Below are 26115 nucleotides of genomic sequence, written 5' to 3' on the forward strand. Positions count from 1 at the left end.
TGCCCTTTTAGTTCATTTTTAGTTCATTGTCTCATCCTCGTGATGATCAGAGGCCATAGGTAGATTCTTAGCCCAGAGATGGGTCCTTGCAGCCTCTTTGAACCATGCTCTTATAGTTATAATGGAAGATTCTCTATCCATAAGAAGCTTTTGACATTTTATAAGAAATGTCATTGATTTTTTCCTTTTCAAATATTCAAATTTTCTCCTCTCCTTCCTCACCTCCACTTAATAGTTTTCCTGACTTCCTTCAAGACTTGCTCAGTTGCTGTCTTTTTCAGGAGACCTTCCCTGGTCCTCTCAGCTGCTAGTCCCTTGCCCTCTAAAGGTTACTTTCCATTTTTCATCTCCTCTGAATGTAGATCATGGAGCAGCTAGGCAATATAAGCAACAGAATGTTGGGCTGAATCCACAAGATCTGAGTTTATAATCCTCAATCATTTAATAACTGTGTATATCTGAGAAAAATCACTTAACCTCTGCCTCCTTCAATTTCTTCAGCTGCAAAATGGGATTAAGAATAACTCCTACCTCAAAGGGTTGTTATGAGGATTAAATAAGATATTAAGAGTTTTATAAACTTCAAAGTGATATACGAATGTTAGCTATGATAGATCTTATATATACCTATTTTGGTATTTGTTGACTACCTGCATTAGAATATAAGCTCCTTCAAGGCAGACATTGTTTTTGCTTTTTCTTTGTAAATCTAATGCTTACCATAGTGTGTGACACATACTAATACTTCAGTCTTGGTCAGTGGTTGACCTCTATCTGTTAGTGTACTTACATTTGTCATCCCCATTAGAATGTAAGCTTTCTTAGAACAAAAGTTGTTTTTGCTTTTTCTTTGTATTTCCATTATTAAGTACAAGGCCTTGCACATAGTAAGCATTTAATAAAAGTATGTTGACCAATTAACTGACTATGATCTGTGAAGGCACATCATCATTATTTATTGCTCAAATAGTTGCTTTTTTCTCAGTGGCTATCTCTACTCTCTGAGGAAGACCTTCAGTCTATTACCTAGCTCCACTTCCTTCTTTTTCTCCTTATCATTCACATTTTTCTGTGATTGCTCCCTCTTCCTAACATAGATAACATTTCAATTCATACTCTCTTTTTATATTTTTTTCTTTATTTTCCCTTTGAAACTCTTGTTTCAATCAAATCCAATAAGCATTTATTATGTGCCTATGTGTTTCAGGCTCTGCTCAGAGCTGGGGATACAATTGATAAAAAGAAAGACAGTCCTGCTCTCCAAGAGCTTACAATATACACAGGAGAATAAACATACAAAAGGAAGCAGGAAAGCAGGGTGGGAATGGGAGGAGGGGGCACACCAGGGGATACAAGATGGGAACATCTTTTTTGTGGAGTTTGAAACTAGGCAGAGTAGCAGATACAAAGTGTAATGACTTGAGAGTCCTATGACTGCCCTCTATAAAGGAAAATTAGGGGAGAAGTTTGGTGCACTGTCTTCCAACCCTTCAATCAGAGGAGAGAGGAAGCTGAAGGAGGAGGTATCAGTCAATTATTTCCTGTTCTTTAAAGGAACTCACTGGTATCAACTTTGGTAATAGTAACAATTCTGACCTTGAAACAAAGTTAGAATTCAATCTGATTCCAAATCTACAATGCTTAGCACAGGCATATAGTAGGTATTTATTAATGTTTATTGATTGGCTGATAAACTATACTGACTTTTTTGGCTGTTTAAATATTCTTTGAGAAGTACCGACTTCCCTTGGGATGAAAGGGATTGTCATTTTTTAAAAGGGAAGAAATTTTAAGCACATTTCTATGTGGAAAAATTGTTATACACAAAAGTATCATGCATAATTCCATTTGTTATTTTAGAAAGAAGAATATTGCTAGCATCCTTTCATAGCATCCCTATTCACATTTTGTGGAACACTTGGGTTCTCTTGGAGAACAACTTTTAAAATGTTGTCTTTAAAAATAGAATAAGCTCAGTGACACTGAAACTGTAGTCATTTCTTTGAAATTGAGTTGTTATTAGAAGTATTTGGGCAATGTGAAGACTGGGAAAAGCCCACAGAAGTTAATCATAGAATTATAGATGTCAGTGCTAGAAGGAACCAAAGAGATCATTTAATGCAATGATCTAATTTTGCTAGTGAGGGACCTGAGGTATTGGGAGGTAAAGGTACCTAGGGAAAATCACACAGCCAGCAAGGAAAGAGCCTCAACTAGAATCTGGGTTTCAAAGCTTGCTACTATACCAGTATGGCCTTAGGATAACTTGATCCTTTTTGCGGAGCTCTTACTTTGTAAAATATCTGACATACTGGCAGTTTTCAGTGTTGATGTAAAGGGTATACTTACTGAGAGGGGGAGGATACCTATCATTCCTTCTTTACCTTTTTTGTCTCTGGTGATTAAGAATCCATACCCTCTTACAACAATTAATTCACTTTTTTAAGCCTAAGAGAAATATTAGGTCTCTATTGGGTAAATATTTAGTTTCTAAATCCATATGGCCTCTTTTCAACTATTTTTATGGAATTTGTATTAAACAATTAGGAACACAATTACTGTCTCCAAACTTCCCAGTTAGGAAAATCCCTAACACTTAGAGTAAGATTTTTCTCTGCCATAATTTAAATTTATGTTTATCTCTAGCTTAGCCCTACATATAGTAAGCACTTATAAATACTTGCTGTCTTGGATTCTTTTTGTTTGAAGCAAAGATTTGGGTTACTCTTGTCTCTGTCTCTCTCTGTCTCTCTCATTCTCTCTGTGTGTCTCTCTCTTCTTCTTTCTTCTTCCCTTCTCCTCTCCAAGAGATACTATGGATAGAATGAATAGAATAGATAATTTGGTTTGAAATCAGAAAAGTCCCAGATATTTATTAGCAATATGAGTCTGGGCAAGTCACTTAACCTATCTCAGGCAGTTTCCTCGTCTTAAAATGGGAGATTAGAATTGATGGCTATAGGATATAGAATTCCAACAACAGGAACTCCAAGCCTCTCCCCACTCCCAAACAAGGGGCAAACTAATTGTACCAAAAAAGAGGCAGGAAGCTCCATTATGATTATACAAGTGGTTTAATAATCATAATGGCTTCCTTATATAAGGGCTGTCTAGAAATTGCTGCCAAACAATTCATTGTATCTTAGATTCCCCTCAGTACAGTCTGGGGTGGTGGCCAGACTATTCAGTGGATCCCAAAAAAGATCCCAAAAAAGTTCCATGAAATCAAACAGAGGGAAGAGAAGCTGGAAAGTGTTATTCTATCATTGGGGATTTGCATTATGCTTAACAGGTAGTTCTAATTTGGGGGCCTGAATTTCAGGGATGGGGAGGACAGGCCAGCACCCTTGGGGGGTGCCTAGACACTGTGATGGTGGTGGACACAATGAAGGTTATGTTCTGGTCATCATGTCCTTGTTTTGTAGCTTGCACCTGCTTACAATATTTTTGTTATGACTTTGGACCCCACTGCTGGTCAGTTTGAATAAGTTTTCCAAGCACACAGTCAAGATTATTTGCTAAACATAGTGTCCTTGTAAGCTTTCACATATACCCCTTGAGGGTATGACTTTCACTCCAAAAGTATGGTTTTCACCAATCAGTACCCCAATACCCCATTTCAATTACAATTTCAAATTTCAACATAGAATCCCTCTCAGTATAAATCTATGATCCTGTGATTAAAAGTCATTAGGATTTTAATAACTGAAAACCATTACATATATAATATGTCATTGTTATTTTTACTATCACTTATGAAATATGTGTGTGTTAAAGAAAAAACTACTACAAAAATCAATCTCTAATGGTGGAATTTCAATATCATAGGATAATAGATTTCATTACCATTAAGTCCAACCCACTTAATTTATAGATGAATAAACTGAGGAGCAATTTAACTGAGGTTAATTGACCTTCCCTAGATCACACAGCTACAGCAAGTAAGATAACTTCAATTGAACTTCCTTAGTTTATGAGAAAACTATTTTGTGGGGGAAAGGGATGCTATCTCCCTAGAACTCACTAACTGTATTTTATAAACAATGCCCCATCACTAAGATCAGCTTTATGCGCAGTATTCTCATACTGTTCCCTAGCAGCTCAGGGCCTCTGACATGTTTGAGGACAGGTAGCATCCCAAAATATAATATAAAATTATAAAGTACCACATAAATATGAGGTGTTTTCATTCTTACCTGAGATATTAATGGAAGTAATAAGTAATGTATTTATGCCCTCTAGGTAAATTTTGTGCATTTTAATAAGGATTTTCTGAGTCAGTTCCTACTGGTCCTTTGTTAAATTTTCATTGTGAGTGTTTACACCTCAGAAATCAATAAACAGCAAAAATCAAGTCTTTGTTTATTGTTGTATTGATTATTGAAACTTAATAACGTAATGAAGAAAAATAATGCAGACTAAACTTAAAAGTGTTCTATGCATTTTGGTTTTTTTTGGAGAGATGATTGTTTAAGGTTTAACAGTACACCCCATGTCTTCCAAAAATAATATCATAAGTGAGGAAAATAAATCAAATGATTGGCTATCAAACATTTTAACAATTCAGGGTGACAGAATTTGGGGATTGGGGGAGAAAGAGAAGCCTCTTTCTTGGCCCTAGTATATCACTATGAAATTAACATCTTTCTTGTCCAGCTCCAGCTTGAGCTTACTACTAGAGGGAAAATAGTATCCAAGGAATATGGATTGTAGTCATTGTATAGAAAAGGCCTGGGCTTAATCAGACTTTTTAGTACTTGGGATCCCATGACAGACCCTTTTCCAGGCATGATGAAGGTGGAGGAGGGTCTCTCCTGGGCATGGAGGCCCTAAATATAAATTAAACCACTGGGCTTGAGGAATTGGTAGTAATCTACCAGTAGAGATCATCCATTCAGCTGTGAATGGAAACCAAGTGTCAGGAAACTGTAATCATAAGATCTTGAGTTTGTCTATCTTAAACCCTTTTCAAAGCCTTTCACAGCTGTTATCTGTCCCTACATACATCCCCAAAGCAAGGCAGGCATTTTAGAAAAACAGAAGCCTAGAGTAAATAGTATGTTCAAGGTCACGTTATAAATTAATGGCTGAGCTAGGACTGAGACCAAAATTTCCTGATTCCTCATCTTTTTGTCTTGCCACAAGGCCTGTTATGGGGTCAGGGAGATAACAACATGACTAATAATGAGAACCCTTTTAAAAGTACTGGTTTAGAAAGCACCTACATTAGCTCCTCACAACAATCCCTAGATGGAAGTAGGACAGGTCTTATTTATTGCCATTTTACAAATAAGGAAACTGAGGGGCCAGAAAGCAAATGGTTTGCCCAAGGTCACCTAGGGCTTCATACATAGATTTGGGACTTGCAACCTGTCTTCTGACTCTAGATCTATTGCCTTTTTCACATTATTTCCCATTGACAAAAGACCAAAGTTGTCTACACAGGCTTCATATTCCCACTCCCTTACAGCACATCCAATCCAATGAGTTTGAATGGCTTCCTCTGAGAAAATTCAAGGTTATTGTTGGGGAACCAGACATTCAGCCCTATTTTATATACTTTCAAGCTAGTACCTGCCTGAGAATTCCTTTATTTCCTTTGGACACCCCAGGACTCAAAATGTGCCATCGCTACTACCAGCTCCTCTTGGGCATCACAGCCCACAGAGCTAGGGCTGCTCTGTGTGGATGGCTTTAGTTCCAGGACTTTTACTCTTCAGATCCCATTGAAAGCAGGGATTCTCCCTGCTCCACTGCTGCTCCCAAAGCCATCTTAAAATCCTCCTTCCATGCTCAGTCATTCAAAGTCTCATTCAAAGATTCTTCCTCTTCCCCTCCTCCACCCATCCTATCTCGGACTCACCTCCCAAGATGCTCACAGTCCTTACTGAAATCACAAACCTTACTGACTAACAACTCCTCAAGATAATCACAGCTTACAACTTCACAATCACCCAAAGAGCCAGCTCCTCAAGCCTGTTCCACCATGAGATGTAAGCTGCTTCATCATAGTCCAATTAATTACGGCAAACAGCTATTGCCTCTGTCCGCCATCCTCCAGCCCAGCCCCCATTAGGCCTAATTTTAGCAGTTAGTTCTCATCACACTGGCTGACCTCTTCTCCATCCTGCCTGACACCTGGACCGTACTTACATCTGCCAGAAGGGCTCCGTTGCCTGGCAGTCACTTTTTCACATGTGGAAGAAAAAGTCTACGATGTCTACAGCAGTGACTCTGAATACAAAGGCTATTTCTCTATATGTACATAAAATATTAAATATCATAGAACAGTGTGCACACCCACGCACACATATAGGGTTGTTAGAAAACCCCAAGGGTTTTGAAAAATTGATAATTTTTTTTTACCTATTTGAGAAAGAGCAAAATGACAAATGGAATTGCAGAACTTTCCCCTAAAATCTATTTTTTATTCCTTGAGAGGCAGCAATGTATAGTGGGGATGGGGGAAAGCACAGGACTCAGAAGATCTGGATTCAAGTCTGCCATGAGTTGTTACATTAGCTCAACAGTTTTTACTCTTTATGCTTCAGTTTCTTCATCTGTAGAATGTAGATAGCTATGATTGTATAAGGAAGGAAGGAAGGGAGAGTGGGAGGAAGGGAGGGAGGGAGAAAAGAAAGAAAGAAAGAAAGAAAGAAAGAAAGAAAGAAAGAAAGAAAGAAAGAAAGAAAGAAAGAAAGAAAGAAAGAAAGAAAGAAAGAAAGAAAGAAAGAAAGAAAGAAAGGAGGGGGGAGGGAGGGAGGAAGGAAGGAAGGAAGGAAGGAAGGAAGGAAGGAAGGAAGGAAGGAAGGAAGGAAGGAAACACTAATTACATTTATTGTATTGAATCAAGGATTCAATTTCCTTGAATTTTATGAGGGTAAGCTAAAATAGTAGATGAGGGAAGATTTGGGATCTGTGAATCACCACATCAATAGGAAGAATTCACCCTAGGCTTGTGGTAACTCCAAGGATTCTTGGAATGGAGCAATAAATTATTACCTGAAAGCAAATGCAGCTCTCTGTTACCCTCATCCCCACCTTTCCAATATTTTTGTACTTTCTACCCCACCCCCATAGTCCAGGATCCAAGGCACTGACCTCCTGGCTGTTCCATGAACAAGACATGTTCTCAACTCCAAGCATTTTATCAGGCTGCCCTCAAAGCCCGTCATGATCTCCCTTCTCATTTCTATTCCCCAGATTCCCTGATTCCCTCAGATACCAGCTAAAATCTCTCCCAAAAAGGAAGCTTTTACTAAGCCCTTTTAATTCCAATGTCTCTCCTCTGTTGATTATTTCCTATTTATTTTTTACATACTTTGTTTACTCATAATTGTTTATATGTTGTTTTTGTTATTTGACTGTGAGCTCCTCGAGAGCTCTATGCTTAGAATAATGTCTGGTACATAGTAGGTGCCTAATAAATGTTTATTGACTGACTGATGCTTGGCCATCTTAAGTAGGTTTTATTTCTAATGGGAGTGTTCTGAACTTCTTAATCATTATAGGGTTCTGGCATGGAGGCAGGTAGGACTATTAGTAAGAGTAAAGAGATCTTTTCCCAGTGGCCTATGAAACTACCTGTAGTCTTGCTTTTAAAAAATCCTAAAATTGTGGAATGTTAGAGTGGGAGAGGAATTTGGAGAGAAAATCTTACTTCTTCATTTATAGGATGGGATAACAGGTTGAAAGATGGGAAGGAGCTTGTCCAAGGTCACATAGATATTCAGTCAACAAATGGAACTGAAACTTAGGTCTAGATGTAGGACTCATGGTTTCTGGCTGTTTTATACTTTTGTGGGTATTAACTCTTCCCAACAGTAGCCTGAGCCCTGGATACTGTCCAGTGGTCTAGAGTTCTAGGAAACCATTCAGTCAGTTTTCATGAATATTGTCTCCTCCTCCCTAAGATCCTCTGACTCCCAATGGTACTCACTCTTTCTTAAACCATTTTCAGCAATTTGATCTCTCCTAGAATAGGATGTGAACTCTGTTTATTCTTGCCAGGCTCACCGGGGAGCCCTGTGATTCCTTCCTCCTTCATTGTTACTGGGATTGAATTAGCATCAGTAACAGATGGGATAAAAGCTAGGAAAATGAGTGACTCTGAGGAATCTACTTTGAAATACTGTTCAATACTTTGTTCAGCCACAACTATGTGAAAATAGCAATTTCCCAAATGTTTCAGGGATTTCATTATAACTTTATATGATATAATATACAGATGTACAATAATGATTCCTTATGTTAGCACTTTATAAAATATTCAAAGGGTTGAGACCTCAGAGATCATCTAGCCCAAACTTCTCATTTTATAGCTGGAGAAACTGAGGCCGAGGAGAAGGAAAGTATCTCATCCAAGGCCATAGATGAATCAGGATTAAAATAAAGTTCATTTGACATCCTTCCAATACAACATGGTACCAAAGTCTATGGAAGTATGACATCTAAGCTAAAGACCTGGTTCTAACATTTTTAGCTATGTGGTTTTGGGCATCCTATTGAATGAATCTCTCTGAGCTTTAGTTTCCTTATCTATAAAATGAAGCTAATAACATATACACAATCTATTTTATGAGGCTATTGTGACAAAAATGACTTACTGTAATACTTATACAGCCTCTTTCCCAACTTGGTACATGTATTTGTGAATGAGTCTGGGAGAAAGAGAAAAAACCAGGCACTGTCCTCAGAGGTTTAAGGTACCCCATGGGCACTCCAAAAACAATAACCCCTGAGCTCTTGTCTATGAACTTTCATAGTCTTCCAGTAGACATGATTAGTTCAGAGCAAAGGCATTTACTAAAATGACTTGGTAAGAATGGTTTCAACCAATCCCCATTGATCTGGAGCATACTTTCCCAGAAATAAATATAATGGAAACAAACTTAAAATGCATGAGACACCTGGAAAGAGAGCAAAGGTGGCCCAGACAACTTTTATCTGTGGTATTATAAGGCCTGGATGTCCTTGCTCTGCCCTAAGCCAAGTGGGTGAGTTCTGAACTCAGCTTAGCTGCATTTCTGAGTTTACCCCCTCTTTGCAGCTCAACTTGACATTGATAGTTCCTCAGATCATGATATCTGTCTTGGTATCAATTGCTCAGAGGTAATTTTCATTTAACCTTAGGTTTCCAACTATGATTTTTATAAGTGAAACTGCTAAAGAAGGAATCTCTGTATTTGCGAGACATGATTTAGAAAACCTGTTTGTGTTGATTGCCTGACAATGGCTGAATCAAGGAGCAATTACCAAATGTTAGAAATCTTAGAATAAGAAAGGGATAATTCAGTCCAACTTCCCACTAAGTCCATCCAACTTACTACCAGTGATTGTCTAGCCTTACCTTGAACAATTCCAGTGATAGGGAGTTTGCTACTTCACAAAGACGTCCACTCCATACTAATCATAACACAATGTATAGTATTTTATTCACAACAATTTTATGAGACATGTAAGGAGAATATTTTCTCAATTTCGTTGATAAAAAAATGAAAGATTAGTCATTTGCCCTTTCTCACAAGGGTGTAAGAGTTAAAGGAAAGATTCAATTCCAGATTACCTGATTCCAAGCTTTACATGACATGCATTACATGAGGTTAATTCAATTTAACAAACATTTATTAACACCTGCTAGAAGTAGGGCAGTGTGTTGGATACAAAGGCAAAAATGAAATGGTTCTTGACTTCAAGGAGTTTCCATTCTCTCTGTTCTGTTTCATTGCTAGGAAACAGCAATTATTAGAAAAGATTTCTTTTTATTGAGCCTAATTCTGCTTGCTTTCTCCTCAGTGGTAATAGCTCCTTTCAGTGGGCCAAAAAAAACAAGCCTTATTCCTCATCCACATGATAACCTATCAGATATCTGAAGACAAATCATGAATCATGCCCCTTCTTTTCTCCAGTGTGTGTATACATGTGTGTACACACATGTGCATATGCTCATGCATGTGAGCTCACATAGACATATGGGTTATATGTGAATATATAAATGTTCAAAATTATTATTAGCACTCCTTTTGTGAAATGTTCCATCTAATAGTGGTTATTTCAGTAGTTGCATGAATACAAATCAGTTCTAAGAGACACATTCACAGTAAAAATCAAATATTCATTCTGTGCATGTTGCACAGTTTCAAGAGGTCCATTCTCATTTCTTACTGTATGAGCTCCTGCTAATTTCTGTGGCTATGTAGGTTGTATCTTGGGCACAACACACTGTGTGCTTCTGCTTAGAAGCCTAAGCACAGAATGAAGAGGGAAGAGGATAGTCCATTTCTTAATTATCCTTCTTCCTTTTAATAAGGATAGGAAGGAAGGAAGGAAGGAAGGAAGGAAGGAAGGAAGGAAGGAAGGAAGGAAGGAAGGAAGGAAGGAAGGAAGGAAGGAAGGAAGGAAGGGAGAGTGGGAGGAAGGGAGAGTGGGAGGAAGGGAGAGTGGGAGGAAGGGAGGGAGGGAGAAAAGAAAGGAAGGAAGGAAGGAAGGAAGGAAGGAAGGAAGGAAGGAAGGAAGGAAGGAAGGAAGGAAGAAAGAAAGACTAATTACATTTATTAATTTACTAATTAATCATTAATTTTTGTTAATGACAACATTATGCATCAAGCACTGTTAAGCATTTTAAAAATATCATTGGATCCTCACAACAATCCTAAGAGGTAGAGACTGTTATTATCTGTTATTATCTTGATTTTACAGGTGAGGAAACTGAGGCATTCAGCAGTGACTTGACTTTCCCAGAGTCACATAGTTAGGAAATGTCTGATATCATAATTATTCCTTCAACATCTTGAGAATGAGAGGTGTAGTATCCCCATGATCTAGAAAATCTATGTAAAATGTTTTAGCCCTTCCTTCATATAAGAGAATTTTGAATTATTATGGTATTAAAAGATAAAATATATTGATATTCTATATATTTTTTGTATTTCTGGGTTTTTTAACTTTTTCTCTGTTGAGTGGCTTCCATAAAACTTCCCCAAAATTTCCATTTAAAATTTCTTATACCAACTTGTGATATATCAAAATATGGGGGAAGTTGTAATGTGGAAAGTATAACTGTAGATTTGAACTCAGGTCTTCCTGATACTAAGCTTAATGTTCTGTCCTCTGTATTGTCTAGCCATCTCAGCACCACCTCACTGCCCCTGGACATCATAGGACGTTAGATCCAGAAGAAACCTTAGAAGTCATCTTAACTCGTCTCCCTCATTTTACAGATAAGGAAACTGAGACCCAAAGAGTAGGAGGGACTTAACCTAAAATCACTTGACTAATTAATGGCCAAACTGGCCCCTCTGTGCCAGACTGTCTCCTCTGTGTGCCTTCTGTGTTGTATTATTTTCTAGTTTCTCTGGGGAGAGAGACTGGACTTTTAATTTCAATGGTATAGGAAATTCTCTCTATTAATGTTCTGGAGTGTTTTAGCAATTTGTTGCCTTGAAGAGTTGCCTAAAGTACTGAGAAGTTAAGTCACCTGCCCGGGATCACACAACCAGAATATGTTAGAAGTAAGTTTTGTAGCCAAATCTTCTTATCTCTGAGGCTAAATCTCTATCCATTACCACTCCACATCCAGGCACAAATAAGCAATAGATGAGTCTTTGGGGACTTAGCACAGAAATAGAGTGAGAATTGGAATTGTTTGCATTGAAGCCCCAAACGATCCTAAAGTCTCTGGTGGTCTCTTCTAGATGCATCAACAGTGAGAGGAAGAGGCAGGATTTTATACACCAGCTGTTCATGGTAGGGAGCAGAGGTGAGAAGAGATTTGGAGTCAGGCAATGGAGATCTCCATAGAACACATCCTCCAAATCATCATTCACAAGCTAAATCTCTTGCTGGTCGCAGGTGCCATTATGGTAAAGAAACTTCTCCTACTTGGTCCTCTGTGTAGGATGAATGATCCTCTGCCTCCTAAATCTCCTGGTTCTGCCTCTGCCTAGACCTTGACTTCTTACTTCAATTGCTTTTCAACAACTAGAATGAAGGGTAGTTGCAGGCTGGGGATTAGTGGGAGAATCACATCATTGAGCCTAATTAGTGCATCAGTTTCTTTCAGGCTAACAAGTGAGGAGGGAGGAAAATTCATTTCCTGGCTGTGGTTTGGGGGCACTAATTGGCCTCCCTGCCATGTGCCTAGGGGAAAATGCATCACTTAGACTACATTATGATCCTGCCCAGGCTCTGGTTACAATGGCAAAGCTTTCTTTCCCTAGAACTTCAGGGAAACAGGTACTGGAACAAAGCAAAGGGTCAGTCTCAGCCTAGATTGGATCCTTAGGTTGGGGTAACTATTGAGTGGAATGTGGAATGGGGAGAAGACAAAGAGCAATGAGATGATTCTGTGTTGCTGGTCTATGTGGTGACAAGCTGAGGGTTGGGAAAATTTAAAAAAAAATCAAGTCTTCAATTAAATTCATCCAAAACTTATTAAGCACCTGCCATGTACAAGGTACTAGGGAAGAGCCAAAAAAGCCCTCTGCCCTTAAGGAGCTAACAGCTCAGGGGGGGAGTAATGAAGGTATAAGGAAGATGCATGGAGTGTGGTCCAGACAAAGTGCTAGATAAAATGTGAAGAGAAAGAGGTCACTTTAATCTGGGGCAAAGAGTGGGGATGGACAGGTAAAGGAAGGCTCACAGGAGAGGTGGGCCTTGACAGAAGCAAGGGATCTCAGTGAATCTAGATGAAAGGAGGCGGGGATAAGTTAATGGCAGGATCCCTTCCAGAGATGGAGGACCAAAGGCACAGAGAATTAAGAGAGCAGAACTGTAGAATATATGCAGAGAACTCTTATGAGGTTAGGGTGGATGAAGATTTATTAGTCATTTTAGGGGAGGCTTTGAATGTCAGGGTCAGGAGTTTGAATCTTTTAGACAAAGGGGAGTCACTACGGGTTTTTTGAGTATACAGTAACATGATGCATTCAGAAAATTATTTGGGCAGCTGTATGAGGCATGGATTAGAGGGAGCAGCTGGAGAGAGGAAGATTAATTAGGAGGCCAGTATAATCTAGATACAAGAACTAATAAAGTAGCTGGAGGGCCTGACTCATCTTACCTTAGGCACTAGAACAGTTAGGTCCACTACCTCTGCTAATTATGTTAGCCTTTTAACTGCTCATCCTCATCACTCTACCTAATGCTAGCCTCCTCGTTTTATAGATAGGGAAACTGAGGTATCGGCTTTCACAGTCTTTGAGCTCCTTGTGGCAAGAAGTATTTTTGCCTTTGTTTGTTCCCCAGCCCTTAATATAGTATGGCACAGAGCTAATCACTTAATAATTGACTTGAGACAGTTTTCCCCAGGACCACATGAAGAATTAGAACCAGTATTTCCAAAAAACTATTAGAAGTCTGAGAATCACTTCTTAGACCTTCTCCCTCAGCTTGCCCCCTCTGTTTGAGGACATTGTGGCTCACTCTAAAACCAAACACAAATCATTCACCTTTATTATTTCATCTCTCTGAAAGAGAGAGGAGGAAGGGAAAATGCAGCCATCAAGGTTAGCCCAGCTGGCCTTCTGATCAAGAACAGCAGATCCCAGGGAACAGGAGCCAAGTCTCTTTTGTCTTTTTTTGTGGTACCCAGATGACCAGTTGGTATGAAAAAATGGCAGGTGCAGACCTAAGAATTAAACCACATTCTGTTTCCATACCCTTAGTCTCCAAGGAGCCTTATATGCTTTGCGCAGCCAGGAACTTTTATCCTGGAGGCAACCGTGAATTGTAGGCAGTCAGGCAGGGCCTAAATACCTCATTTTTCCAGGCTGTGTCATCCCAGTCTTACAATGGATGAGAACTGCCATTGGAAAGAAGTAGAAAGAGCTAGGGAAGCTAGAATGTATCTGGGTAGGCTGACACTAAATAAAGCTGTGTGGTGCAGTGGAGAGAGTGCCAGGCTTGGCACTCTCATCTTATTCTGTTCAAATCTGGATTCTGAAACGACTAACTGTGTGATCCTGGGCAAGTCACTAACCCCGTTTCCCTCTCCCTCAGTTTCCTCATCTGTTAAATGAACTGGAGAAGGACATGGCAAACCACTCTGGTATCTTTGCCAATAAAACCCCAAATAGTGTCATGAAGAGTCAGATACAACTGAAAAAAGGCTGAAATAATAAGTATAATTATGAATAATCTGCTAATTAGTAGAAATTTATTAGACCACAACTCAAGTATTATCAAGTAAAATACTGAAATAGTGTAAGAGGGCAGAGAGAAATGCAAATGCTTTTCACCAATTTGTAGGTATGGAAACTGGGAGAGATGGCTAGAGGAAAAAAGTGAAAAGATCCATGGTCACACTGTGGCTCATGGAATTATAGCATCCCAAAGTTAGAAGAGTTCCAAAAGATCATCTAGATAAACTGAGGCATGTACCTTTTCTCTGACCTTTCTGTTACATGCTTATCCAGTCTGTGATCAAGTACCTCTGATTCAAGGCCAAAAAAACCACATAGGTATACTTCATTCTTACTGAAAATCCAGAGTATTCCTAGGCCTGGTACCTAGAAGTCCTGGCATTTCAGTCTGGGTTCCCTATAGTCAAATAAGCTGGGACCAAGGAATATTTTAGGAATAGGGAAGATCCAAAAGACAACTGGGCCTTCCAGGAAGAGATGAATTCTCATGCATACAGTCACTGAGAGTCTCTGAGATTCAAAGTTACAACCAAATTGTCAATCTGCACGGATGAAGGGAATTTCAATATACTGTCTACGCTGATTAAATCGCAAGAGGTTTTTTTTTTTTAAAGATAATCCAACTGTCTGGGAAGGGTTATGTTTTTAATATACTCAGAATGTTTGGCTCCCCATTGCACACTGGGCAGAACTCTTGGGTGCTTGGCCATCAAGGGCTCCGGAACTTGTGGCTGTCTTTCCTGCTCTCCTAAGAGAATGTACACAAGGAAGTTATGATATGCAGAAAAGTTCTAACCCCATGCACATCTCCCTTAGTACCCACAGTGCCTAGCATAATACCTTGAACTTATTAGGAGCTTTCTTGTTATTGTTCAGCCTTGGTGACCCTATTTGGAGTTTTCTTAGCAAAACTAGTGGAGTGGCTCACCAACTCTTTTTGCAGAGGAAGAAATGGGGGCAAACAGAAAGAAGTGACTAGCCCAGATTCACACAGCTACTAAGTGTATGAGATCACATTTGAACTCAGTTCTTCCAAAAAGAACTTAGGTTGGGGGCTTAAAACATGTTCATTGATTGAACCCCAACTCTAACTCATACCTATATTAATATGCCCAAGATCCTTAGCTTGGGATCTGGGTCAAACCAGATGTTTCAAGGCTGTGACTAATTTTTTGGTAAAATTCATGGCATACCATGCCTTATGGGATGACTAAATTAGATGGGAAGGACTCTTCCTAGAGGGTACTGAGATAAGGATGAAAAAGACTGAAATGAAGAGTGACCAGAACTTTGACTCAAGTTGCCAAGAATACTTCCCAGCAGCAGTCAGTCATCTGCCAGCCCTGAGTGATGTTCCTCTCCCTCAGAGCAGAACACTCATCTGCTGGAGGGGTTCCTTCCCCTCTGTCATACCCCATTTCTGGTGCCTCATTTCTTCCTGGTGTTTGATGTATTGGAGTCTGGTCATTCCACAGATCCTGGAGATGGACTCTAGCAATATGCCCTCCCCTCTCCCAGTGTGATTGCCCCTTATTTAGTCATATTTTCTATGTCCCTGCACTCCTGTCCCCAAGATAAATCTTCCAGAGCTATGCACTGTGGTTACTACTCTTCCAAATGAGCAAGAAAGAAATTCCAAAACTAGGTAACTTGGGGTTCATACGAGGGAGGAGTAGTTATTAAAAACATAATGTTAGCAGCAGGGTCTCACCAACTGATGGAGTCCCCAGGCTATAGATTATTCATATGGAGAATAGCTTCATCCTTTTCTTTCCTGGGTTACATACAGAACTCTTCTCTTGAAAATTCCCAGAGCTCTTCAGGCAGGATTTTATAACCTCAGCCTTCATAACACAATCCTGAGCATTGGTGATATGTGAAACAGGTCTAGGATTTGAGGAGTCAGGAACGTGTCTCATTTTCAAATGGGGTAGGAGAAGGTTATGGACTCTGAAGCTCTGTTCAAAGTCACACTAGGAAGCTACCTGGAAAAAAGGACTCAGGAGCCCCCAGATCTATCTTTGGCATTGTTCTGTTAAACATTTTTATCAATGACTTAGTCAAAGTCATAGATAGTGTACCTGTCACATTTGTAGATGACAGACAAAATGCAAAGAATAGTAAGATGCTGGATGACAGCATCAGTCTCCAAAAAAATCTTGACAGACTAGAATGATGGGCTGAATCTAATAAGATGAAATTTAATAGAACTACATGTAAGGTCTTACACTTGAGCTTTAAAAAATCAGCCATACAGAGACACAGAGATGTACCTAGCTAATGCTTCCTGTGGAAAAGCTGGGGGAAGGAGGATGGTAAACTGGAAACTCAATATGAGTCAACAGAATGGCATGAAATCCTAAAAAGATTGGCAGCATGGATCAGATGGTGGAGAGAGACCAAGCCTCAGAGTTGGAAGCTGATTCCAAATGCTGTCTCTGACAAATTCTGGCTGAATGAGTGACTCGGGAAGAAAGTCGCTTAACCTTTTAGTTCTCTAGGCAGCTTTATCTAAGACTCCAAAGTTGCAGAGAAGGAGCTGACTTGCATTAGTTGAGGAGGTACCCTCGCTGGGGTTTCCTTATATCAATGAAACCATGGGTCCATTCTCTAACCCTGTCATGTGATTTTAGACTGCATTACACTGAGACTGCAGAATTCTAGTGACCAGACCAATGGAATATTTAATAGTACTGCTCAATTATTTCCTGGTCTGGCTAGAGCATCATGTTAAATTCTGAACTCATCATCTTTAGGAGTGATATTGAGGAACTGCAATAAATCCAGAGAAAGACTTAAAACCATGACCTAAGAGGATAACTCAAGGGCAGCTAGGTGATGCAGTGGACAGAGGGCCAAGCTTAGAATCAGGAAGATTCATCATCATGAGTTCAAACCTAGCTTCAGATACTTGCTAGATGTGTAACCCTAGGCAAGTCATTTAACCTTGTCTGCCTCAGTTCCTCATCTATAAAATGAGATAGAGAAAGAAATGACAAACCATTCCCGTGTCTTTGGCAAGAAATAGGGTCATGATGAATTGGAAACAACTGAAATGTCTGAAGAATAAAAAAGCGAATAGTTCAAAGAAATTAGGCATGTTAAACCTGGAAAAGAGGAAATTCAGAGGCAGGGGAAGATGAGAAGGGATGAGAGAGCTGTCTCCAAATATTTAAAGGCTGCCATGTTGATGAGAGACTTTTTCCCCCTGCTTGGCTCCTGTAATAAGGAATCATAACAATGGGTGGAAATTACAGAGACAGCATTTGGCTCAAAATGAGGGGAAATGTCCTATTAATTAATGCTGCTTCAACCTGGACATTGCTAGAAGTCTTCAAGCTGGGGTTGCATCTCCACTCATCAAGGATGTTATAAACATTCTGTTCAGCTGTGGGATGGATTAAATGGTCTCTGAGGTTTGGTCCAACTTGTAAATGATTCTATGATTCCTGCTTCTTAGTCCAGAAGCCTCATCTCTCATACCAGTGAGTGGTTTTGGGGTTTTAGGTTTTTTTGTTGTGTTTTTTTTTCTGTTGGCAAAATGAAAGCCAGAAGGTGACCTAATAGTTCTTTGAAATGTTGTTGCATGAGAAAAAGTAACCAGCTGTTCTCTATCTTTGATGAGATCAGAATGAGAGGAAGTAGGTTAATGCCACAGCATGCAGAGTTTAGGTTAGACATCAAAAAGACTTAGTGGCATGATTCATTTAGAAAGGTTCATTGAGGTAGCTTGTGGAATGCTCTTCCCTAGAGATTTTGGAAACTGAATATATAATGATAGTCACATTCACATACAGAAAGATGAACTAAACAAGTTCTTATAGTCTTTTCTTTTCCTGTGATGCTTTATCAAGTTTTTTTTTGCTCTTTTATATAAGAGAACCTGATAAAAGCACTTTCCATGTGTCTTTCTTGATTTTCTTTTTTACCCAAAGTTTCTCTGTGCTTTTTCTTTTATCTTCACATGCTTGTAGATCCCTTAAACCTTTCCTCCAAACTCCCACCACTTCCCTATCCTGGTCTTCTATTCATTTCCAGCATTTTAATTCTGGTCCATATCCCTCACCTTGTCTCCATGATTTGAAAGCATTTTCACCTAAGAGCAGAGCAATGGTCTCTCAAGCATCTTCCAGGCAGAAAAATCTGTAATACTCTATTCATCTCCTGACCCCAGTGCTCTAAAAAGCATTCACAGTACTCCAAATTCCCCAGACCATCTCCTCTTGGGGAAAACCCACCCCAATGTCTTCCCAGTACTCTCCTGTTGATCTCCTCAGATCGGTCAATGGCATGTGTCCGAGGGCCTCAGCATGGACAACCACCTCTCCTCCTCCAACATCTCCGACAGCCTCTTCAACACCACCTTGGTCGTCACCACCATCCTGGTAAGCCAGGCCTCAGCCTCTACCCCCCCCTTCCTCCACATCCCCACCTTCCCAGGAGAGCGTGTCCCCCCAGTGCCAGTCAGTCACAGAATTCCTGGTGAACAGCCAATTCCCGTTCTAATCACAGCCCTGAGGCCAATTGATGACAGTATGATTAAAGTCAAGTTGCTGTTTCATTTGGAAATATTACTTGATGGTTTCCAAGGCACCTGGGGAGGAAGCTAGAGTGGGGAAGTGGTGCCATCCAGAATGCCCCAGACAGCTCCCTGCTACAAAGTGGATTCATGGCGCAGTCCCGGAGGGGGAAGGTCCTAGTCTTCCCAAACAGCTCTATGCCCCTAGATGTTATGCTCAGTTCAGTTGCATAGGGGTAGGAAAGGCTTCTGCAGAAGGAAGCAAACCTGCACTGTTGGTAATTTTCTGGGTTGGGGAATGGACATGAGAAGCCTGGGAACACTGACCCATGGGTTGAGATAAAGGGTACCTGCTTAGCCTTAGTTGGGAGCCCATTTTACCCTGCTGTTAAGAGTTATGGGATCTCTTTGCATCCCTCACACATTTAGAAATGTTAACCAGGCTATGTTAGTGAATATCTAACCAGGAAGGAGAAATATAGAGAGCAATCTGACATCTGAAAATTTTTTGTGAAATTTTTTAAACCATAACCTATGGATTCCCCAGACATGATTCATTATTCTTTCTTTCATTCATTCAACAAAATATTTCTTAGGCACCTACTATGTGACCACTGTGGGTGATGCAGAAAACCTCTAGGAATTTGGGTGCTTACAAAGCCCCATGTACAAAAAATATAGTGGAAGCCCAATTAGGACTTGCTGGCCCCTTTACTCCTGAAAAGTAACAGCAGTCCTTCCAAATAATTGGGAAATGTTTGATATTCTGAGAGAGTCTCTGTGTCTCCCAAGAGGTGAAGTAAGCCATGTTTCTTTAATCTATTGATATTGTATCCCTAGCAACTCATATAGCGCCTGGCACATGGTAAGTGTTAAATAGATGCTTGTTAATTGATTGATTGCTCAAGGTCATACTGGATAGCAAATAGTAGACCTAGGATTTAAACTCAAGACACCTGACTCCACTCATCTTTTAATAACTATGATCTATTCAAATATGTAGGGTCAGACTGCATTCTCCCTGAAATCTAGTATATATCTGAGTAGGGTCCCTGGCTTGAAACGCCAGTCAATGTGTGCTCAGGGAAAGCAAATTTAGTGATTGATTGATTTCAGCCACACAAGACAGTATCAGGGAGCCAAAGAGAAGAAACAAACATACCATATCCCAAAGTCAAATAGTAGTGGCCTTTTGCTTGGTTGATGTTTGGGAAAATTTCTGAACATAATTAATAAAGGTTTGTTAAATGAATGAATGAGCATGAATAATGAAGAGTTACCATAAACATAGTGAAGACTTAAAGGTTTTTTCCCAAAGAAATGCTTTGCAACTTATTTCTAACCCTATTCAAAATTGTGGTTTTCTTCCCTATCCCTACCTCCACCCACCTCCCCAATCCCCACCGCCATTATCCCTCCTTTACCACACATAAAATTACACTGACTATGTGTTAAATAAATACACTTACTTTGAAAAGTAAAGAAAACATTAAATTAATTTAGAATAACAGAAATTTCAAGAGAATTTTATGACATGCCTTGAGATTCATTTTAATTTAATTCAATGTGTATTTATGAAGCACTGTACTTAGGACACTGTACAGCAAAGTTGTCAAATACACCCACCAGCCCCACCACCATCATGAGACCCATAACACAAAGTGATTCCAAATTAGAAGAAAATATAGTTGGGAAATATTTAAGAAAAGAAATAAAATACAATAAAACATAGATAATGTTAATATGTGGTTTTTCTAAATCAATATGCAGCTTACAGAGATCCATATGTACCAGTTTAAGAGCCCCTTTCCTATTTGAATTTGGCATCCTTGCTGAACATTATACTCTGGAATACAAAGACAAAAGACAAAACATCACCCACCCTCAGTTGGCTATCATTCCACTCAAATAACTGGAGCCATGCCTGAGTATGGCCAAACCAAGACTGGGAATCCCTGACCCAGGTTTTTTTGTCCAGCTTCATCTTCAATCCATGTTAAAGGATTGACTAAACACCTACTCTGTGCCCAGCATCGTGCTAGACATTGTACAGTGTATAAGAGAAATATGACAGACTTTGCCCTTGAGGACTTTACAGGCTAGTTGAGGAGATAAGACTTGTGTATTGTACAATCAGAGAGGACAGAGCTAGTTCTCATAAGGCAGGGAACTAAAGGGACAGTCTGTGTGGCAATGACTCTAAAGGATGCTAAAGGACTCTACTCAAGGGAAAAGTTAATCAGAGAAGGCTTCATGGAGAAGATAGGAGTTCAAATTGTCCTTGAATGAATAGCAAGATTTAGATAAATAGAGGGAATGGGCAACGGAGAATATTTTAAATGGATGGAAAAATTTGAGTAAAAATCCAGAGATGGAAATGATCAGAATGCACATGAGGAAAAAAAAAGGAGGTTTTAGCCCACCCCACGAACATAGCTCACCCTTTGGACCTTGCCATCATTCATGTAATCTACCTCTAAAATCTCACATTTAGAGCTTTCCCTCTTTGACCACAGCCTCCTTAAGTTCCACCCCAGTTCCTTTTCCCAACCACCTCTATCCACCCTTCTTGAGTCATGCCAAGTGTGTGCTATTGAGATGCCAGGGCTAAGATGAGAATGACAGCTGCCTAGTTTCGCTGCAGGAGAACCCATACTTAATGCTGAAGGGGAACCATCAAGAAATGGAAGGCAATGATCGCTACGAAGGCTTCTGCGTGGACATGCTTAAGGAACTCTCGGAGATCCTACGCTTCAACTATAAGATTCGTCTTGTTGGGGATGGAGTATATGGTGTGCCTGAAGCCAACGGCACTTGGACAGGAATGGTCGGGGAGCTGATTGCTCGGGTAAGAAAGGGACTATGGGTTGGCTCAGACCTAGATTAAAAAGTTTATGGGGAAAGGGGAAAATGAAGCATCCATTCTTATTCAGCATATGCTAACTGTAATAATCAATAGTATTCTTTATTTTTATTTGAAATATTTTATTGATGCTTTGGTGTTTTTGTTTTTATTACTGTTTTATCATTGTTATTTCCCATAAGTCCTCCTTCTACAAAACATCCTTTGTAACAAAGAAAAATCATTAAGCAAACAAACTCATGGACCATGTCTGAATGTGTCACACATCTGTAGTTCATCTTCTCTAACATGAAAAAGAAAATATGTTTCATCATCCATTCCTTGAAATTAAGATTGTCATCATGTTAATCTGAATTCTAATACCTTTCAATATTTTTCTTTCAATTATTGTGGCCATTATTTTCATCTTTTGGCTCTGTTTTCTTGGCTCCCATTAAATTAATCTATTGGAGTTTGTTCAGCCATTCCCTGATCAATAGCATTGATGTTGTTTCTAGTTCTTTTCTCATGCAAAATGTTACCATAAATATTTTTGCATATATGGGATATATATAAATATTACTATTTTTTAACATCTTTGAAGTTTAATAATAAATTTTTATGGCATCCTAGTTATCCAGAGTGTGCTAAAAATAATGGACCCTTATATAATATATGTTTCCCAATCCAAGAAATATTAGGAAATTTGTGGATATTCCAAATTCATGGCTTCTCCAACTGAAAGTCAATTTTCTTAATTATTAGAACATCTCAGAAGTTGGGAAGATATAGTAAAAATTAAATGAACACAAATTGGGTTGGTTTGCTATTTATAAGAACCCCTTAAGCAAGCAGTTGCAAATAATGGAGAAAAATTAAGCAAAGGTTTTCTATCAACTGAGGAGTTTTTAATTTTGTTGTATTATTTTTGTATTATTTTTTTCATATCTATTATTTTTAAATAGCTAAAATGGACAAAGAGAAGAAATATGGTCAGACTTGTGGGTAGTCTTACAGACAGATCTCAAGAAGTAATGTGCAAGATGAGGTTAAAATTCCAGCATACCATTAGGTGGCAGGACAAAGGGATTGTATAAAAGGAAGTGGGATAACAGAGAAATCTAAGTATTCTTGGTACAGGTTAAATAGTCTTTAAAAGGTCTTTCTGCCAAAAGAAAATAACTAATTTGGTGTTTATCTTGAGACAAGATTAAAATTATAAATTTAAAACTTGGAAGTTCATAGTGTTCATCCACTGTAGGGGTGAAAGAGAGAATGTTCGTTGTCATCTAGTATACCTCCTCATTTTACAAGGAGAAGAGAAACTGCAAATCAGTAAAGAAAGTTTTAGTGAACTTCAGAATTGGGACTAGAATTTATCTACAAACTACGAACCCACAAACCAAACTTTGCTTTTGTCAAATCCAACTCATCATGACTCAATTTGAGGTTGGAATGGTTTGCCATTTCCTTCTCTGACTCTTTTTTACAGATGAAGAAACTGAGGCAAACAGGATGAAGTGATTTGCCTAGTTCATTAGTATCTGAGGCTGGATTTGAATTTAGATCTTCCTAATTCCATACACCATAATCTATCCACTAAGTCACCTGATTGCCCAAACTAGTACTCTCTTATTATTATGATCAAGGTTTTCAGTTTTTGTATATATGTAGGTAAATATTTACTTTAAGTTTAAGATAGATAGATAGCAATAACTCCATAGAGAGAACACAAGTGTGGGAATCACTAGGTTTTTTCACATGCTGAAGGACAAAATTATGATGGTCCCTTCTTTTCTTTAGACCTCAATATCCCTACTTTCCCAATGGGATGATGAGGCCGCATCTTACAAGTGATCAAGCATTTAACTAGGGAGTCAGGGAGAAGATCTGAGTTAAAATCCCACTTAAGACACTTATTGCCTATGTGACCCTAGACAAGGCATTTACCTTCTCCTAAACTCAGTTTTCTCTTCTGTAAAATACAGATAATTAAGCTTTGCAGCATTTACCTCATAGAATTGTATTAAAGGCCAAATGATACAATATATACATAGTGCTTTGCAAACCTCAGGACAAAATACAAGTGTCAATATAAATAATCATAATAAGTATTATCATTGTTATTGTTGTGGTTAATGATGTTGCAATTATTATCCCTAACCTTTGCCCATGACTTCACACTAGGAAATAGGTTAATGTTTAAATCAGTAATGACATATACCTTGTACTCTGCCTTGGAGAAGAGTGAAATATGAATCCAATAAACCATCCTTATTTGCAAAATATGGATGGCAATGTGATACTGCTCATACATAGAAAGACACCCAACTCTATTGCAAATGAGCAGCATCCTTGCAAAAAAAGACTTACAAATCATCTACAAAAGTCTTGGGAAGCACTGGAGGAAAACACAATGGGAGGGAGAACTGGGGTAGAGAGTGTGTGAAAGTGTCTGCAGGGAATCTAAGACTGTCTTTGAGACTTCAACTCACCCCCTGCCAATGGATACATAAGCATTACTAAAGGAAGATTTACTGGGGTTTTTCTTTCCTGCTTAAAGACTCCCTCTTGGAGCATTTTCCTGCCAATGTTTAGAATCCACAATGGGGATGGAGTCCAGTGGCTAGTTCATAGGAAGATGAGACACAGAGTCTCCCATCTTCTTCTGCTGATCTATTTGGCCACCTGTCCCCTAACTCTGGAGCCCTCTGTGTAGACTATATGTATATGTGTATACATACACATATACATATATACTATGTGTATATATATATATATATATATATATATATATATATACTATATGTCTGTATATAGTAGACTACATGCATAAGAGAATAGAGTAGATAACATCTGGAGGAGTCTTTAAAGGGATACATTCTCTACTTGTAGGAGAAATTTGTATCCTTCTCCTTTGGGAAGGTTTCATGAATTACAATGGTTCTTTAGAGGATGTCTTAACGATTGACTGCACCAGTGGGAAAGGTGTTGGGATGGAGACATCTGTTGAGTGACATCAGGAAGTCAGATTGAGACCTTCAAGTATTCTACAGAAAATTGACCTATGTGAATAATCCACATTGAAGCTTATCAAGGATTGCACATAGCCTCTGAGTGCCACCAAGCACTAATTTATAGGGTATAAATTTATATCTAATTTATAAGGCATAAATGACCTGACTACATTCAGTTCCAGAATCTGGAACAAAATGGAGGATGCATGCATAGCCAATAAGTTGCCAACCTGAACCAACTATGCAAGGGCCATATGCCTTCTAACATATTCTCCCAGACAAGAGCAGCAAATCCCAAACCTTGCATCTAACACTTTCCTGTCCTGAAGGAATAAAAAAATCAATCAGAAGCAATGGTATTGGCCAGTTGCTTTTTCCTGAAATCTAGAATAAATTCTAAGAGATAATGTAGAAGGGATTCAAGTACAGAATGTTAGAGTTCTTGTTGCTCCTCCTTCATTAAAAGAGGACCAATGGCATCATGGGGTGATATCTTGACCCAAGAGTGAATTGCATTTTAAGTGAGGCAGAGTCGCACATAGTCTTCAGTCTCCCTCGTTCTTTCTGAATCATCAAAGCCCAGTGGCAAGACAAAAGTCAAAATGACTAGAAATGGCCCAGAATGCAGTGGATGACCTTCACATCTAAGCACTCCACAGTGCCTGCTTCAGTCACCTTCATGACCAAACCAGTAGACTACAATAATCCAGAAAGAAGGTAATAAGAGCATTCACCATGGTAATAATAGTATTAGAGGAAAGAAAAGAACATATTTGAGAGATGTTTAAAAAATAGAATCAATAAAATTTGACAACAGATTGGCTGGCGAAGGGTGAGATGTATAAGAGAGAGAAGAAACAGAGAATTTTAGTATCCTCAACAGTAATATGGAAGTTATAAAAAGGGAAGGATTTGGGGAGAAAGATAGTAAGATATATTCTACATTTTTAAAAAAGTCTGGAAAGGAAGAATTTAAGTACACAGAATCTTGGAATTCTCTCATTTTCCAAATCCAATGATCTATTTTTAGTTTAGCTTTCTTGACCACTCTGTACCATTTGATCACTATCTGTTCTTGGTCACTGTGACAATGTGAGTCATTCTGTGACTCCTCCTGTGTAATCTTCTTTCATAGAGATCTTGAAAAATAGATATGCTAGCAAGTCGTATCCTTTCCCTCAACTACTGCAGTCTATGAGATCAAGTACTGTGTCCTTTCTAAAGCTTATATCCATCCCATCCCTTGGTACAGTGTTTTATTCACAATAAGCATTCAATAAATGTTTACTGAATTGAGTATAGTAAGATAACTTTAATGTAGAACTAGAAAAGAGATTTAGAAACTATCTAGCTTTCTTTTTTTTTTTTTAGGAAAGTTAGAACTGAAATTTTATTTTTTTTTCAAGGAACAAAAAAATGTAGAACATTTATTTAAAATCTAAATCAATACTCCCCCTTTTTCTGAGCCTCAATTTTCTTTTTTTTTTTTTTTTTTTAATTTAATAGCCTTTTATTTACAGGATATATACATGGGTAACTTTACAGCGTTAACAATTGCCAAACCTCTTGTTCCAATTTTTCACCTCTTACCCCCCC

The 26115-nt window shown here is 38.8% G+C and overlaps 1 protein-coding gene across 3 annotated transcripts in view; it reads left to right on the forward strand.

Moving 5' to 3' along the window:
* Nucleotides 1-26115, forward strand: part of GRIK4 (glutamate ionotropic receptor kainate type subunit 4) — a 670650-nt gene that overhangs the window by 531676 nt on the left and 112859 nt on the right. For all 3 annotated transcript variants that reach the window (XM_031960162.1, XM_031960161.1, XM_031960163.1), the window contains 2 exons: nt 18419-18526; nt 21305-21508. In XM_031960162.1, the coding sequence (XP_031816022.1) occupies nt 18419-18526; nt 21305-21508 (312 nt within the window). The remainder of the gene's footprint in view (nt 1-18418; nt 18527-21304; nt 21509-26115) is intronic.

The sequence above is a fragment of the Sarcophilus harrisii genome, chromosome 3, assembly GCF_902635505.1.
Source record: "Sarcophilus harrisii chromosome 3, mSarHar1.11, whole genome shotgun sequence".
NCBI lineage: Eukaryota > Metazoa > Chordata > Mammalia > Dasyuromorphia > Dasyuridae > Sarcophilus > Sarcophilus harrisii.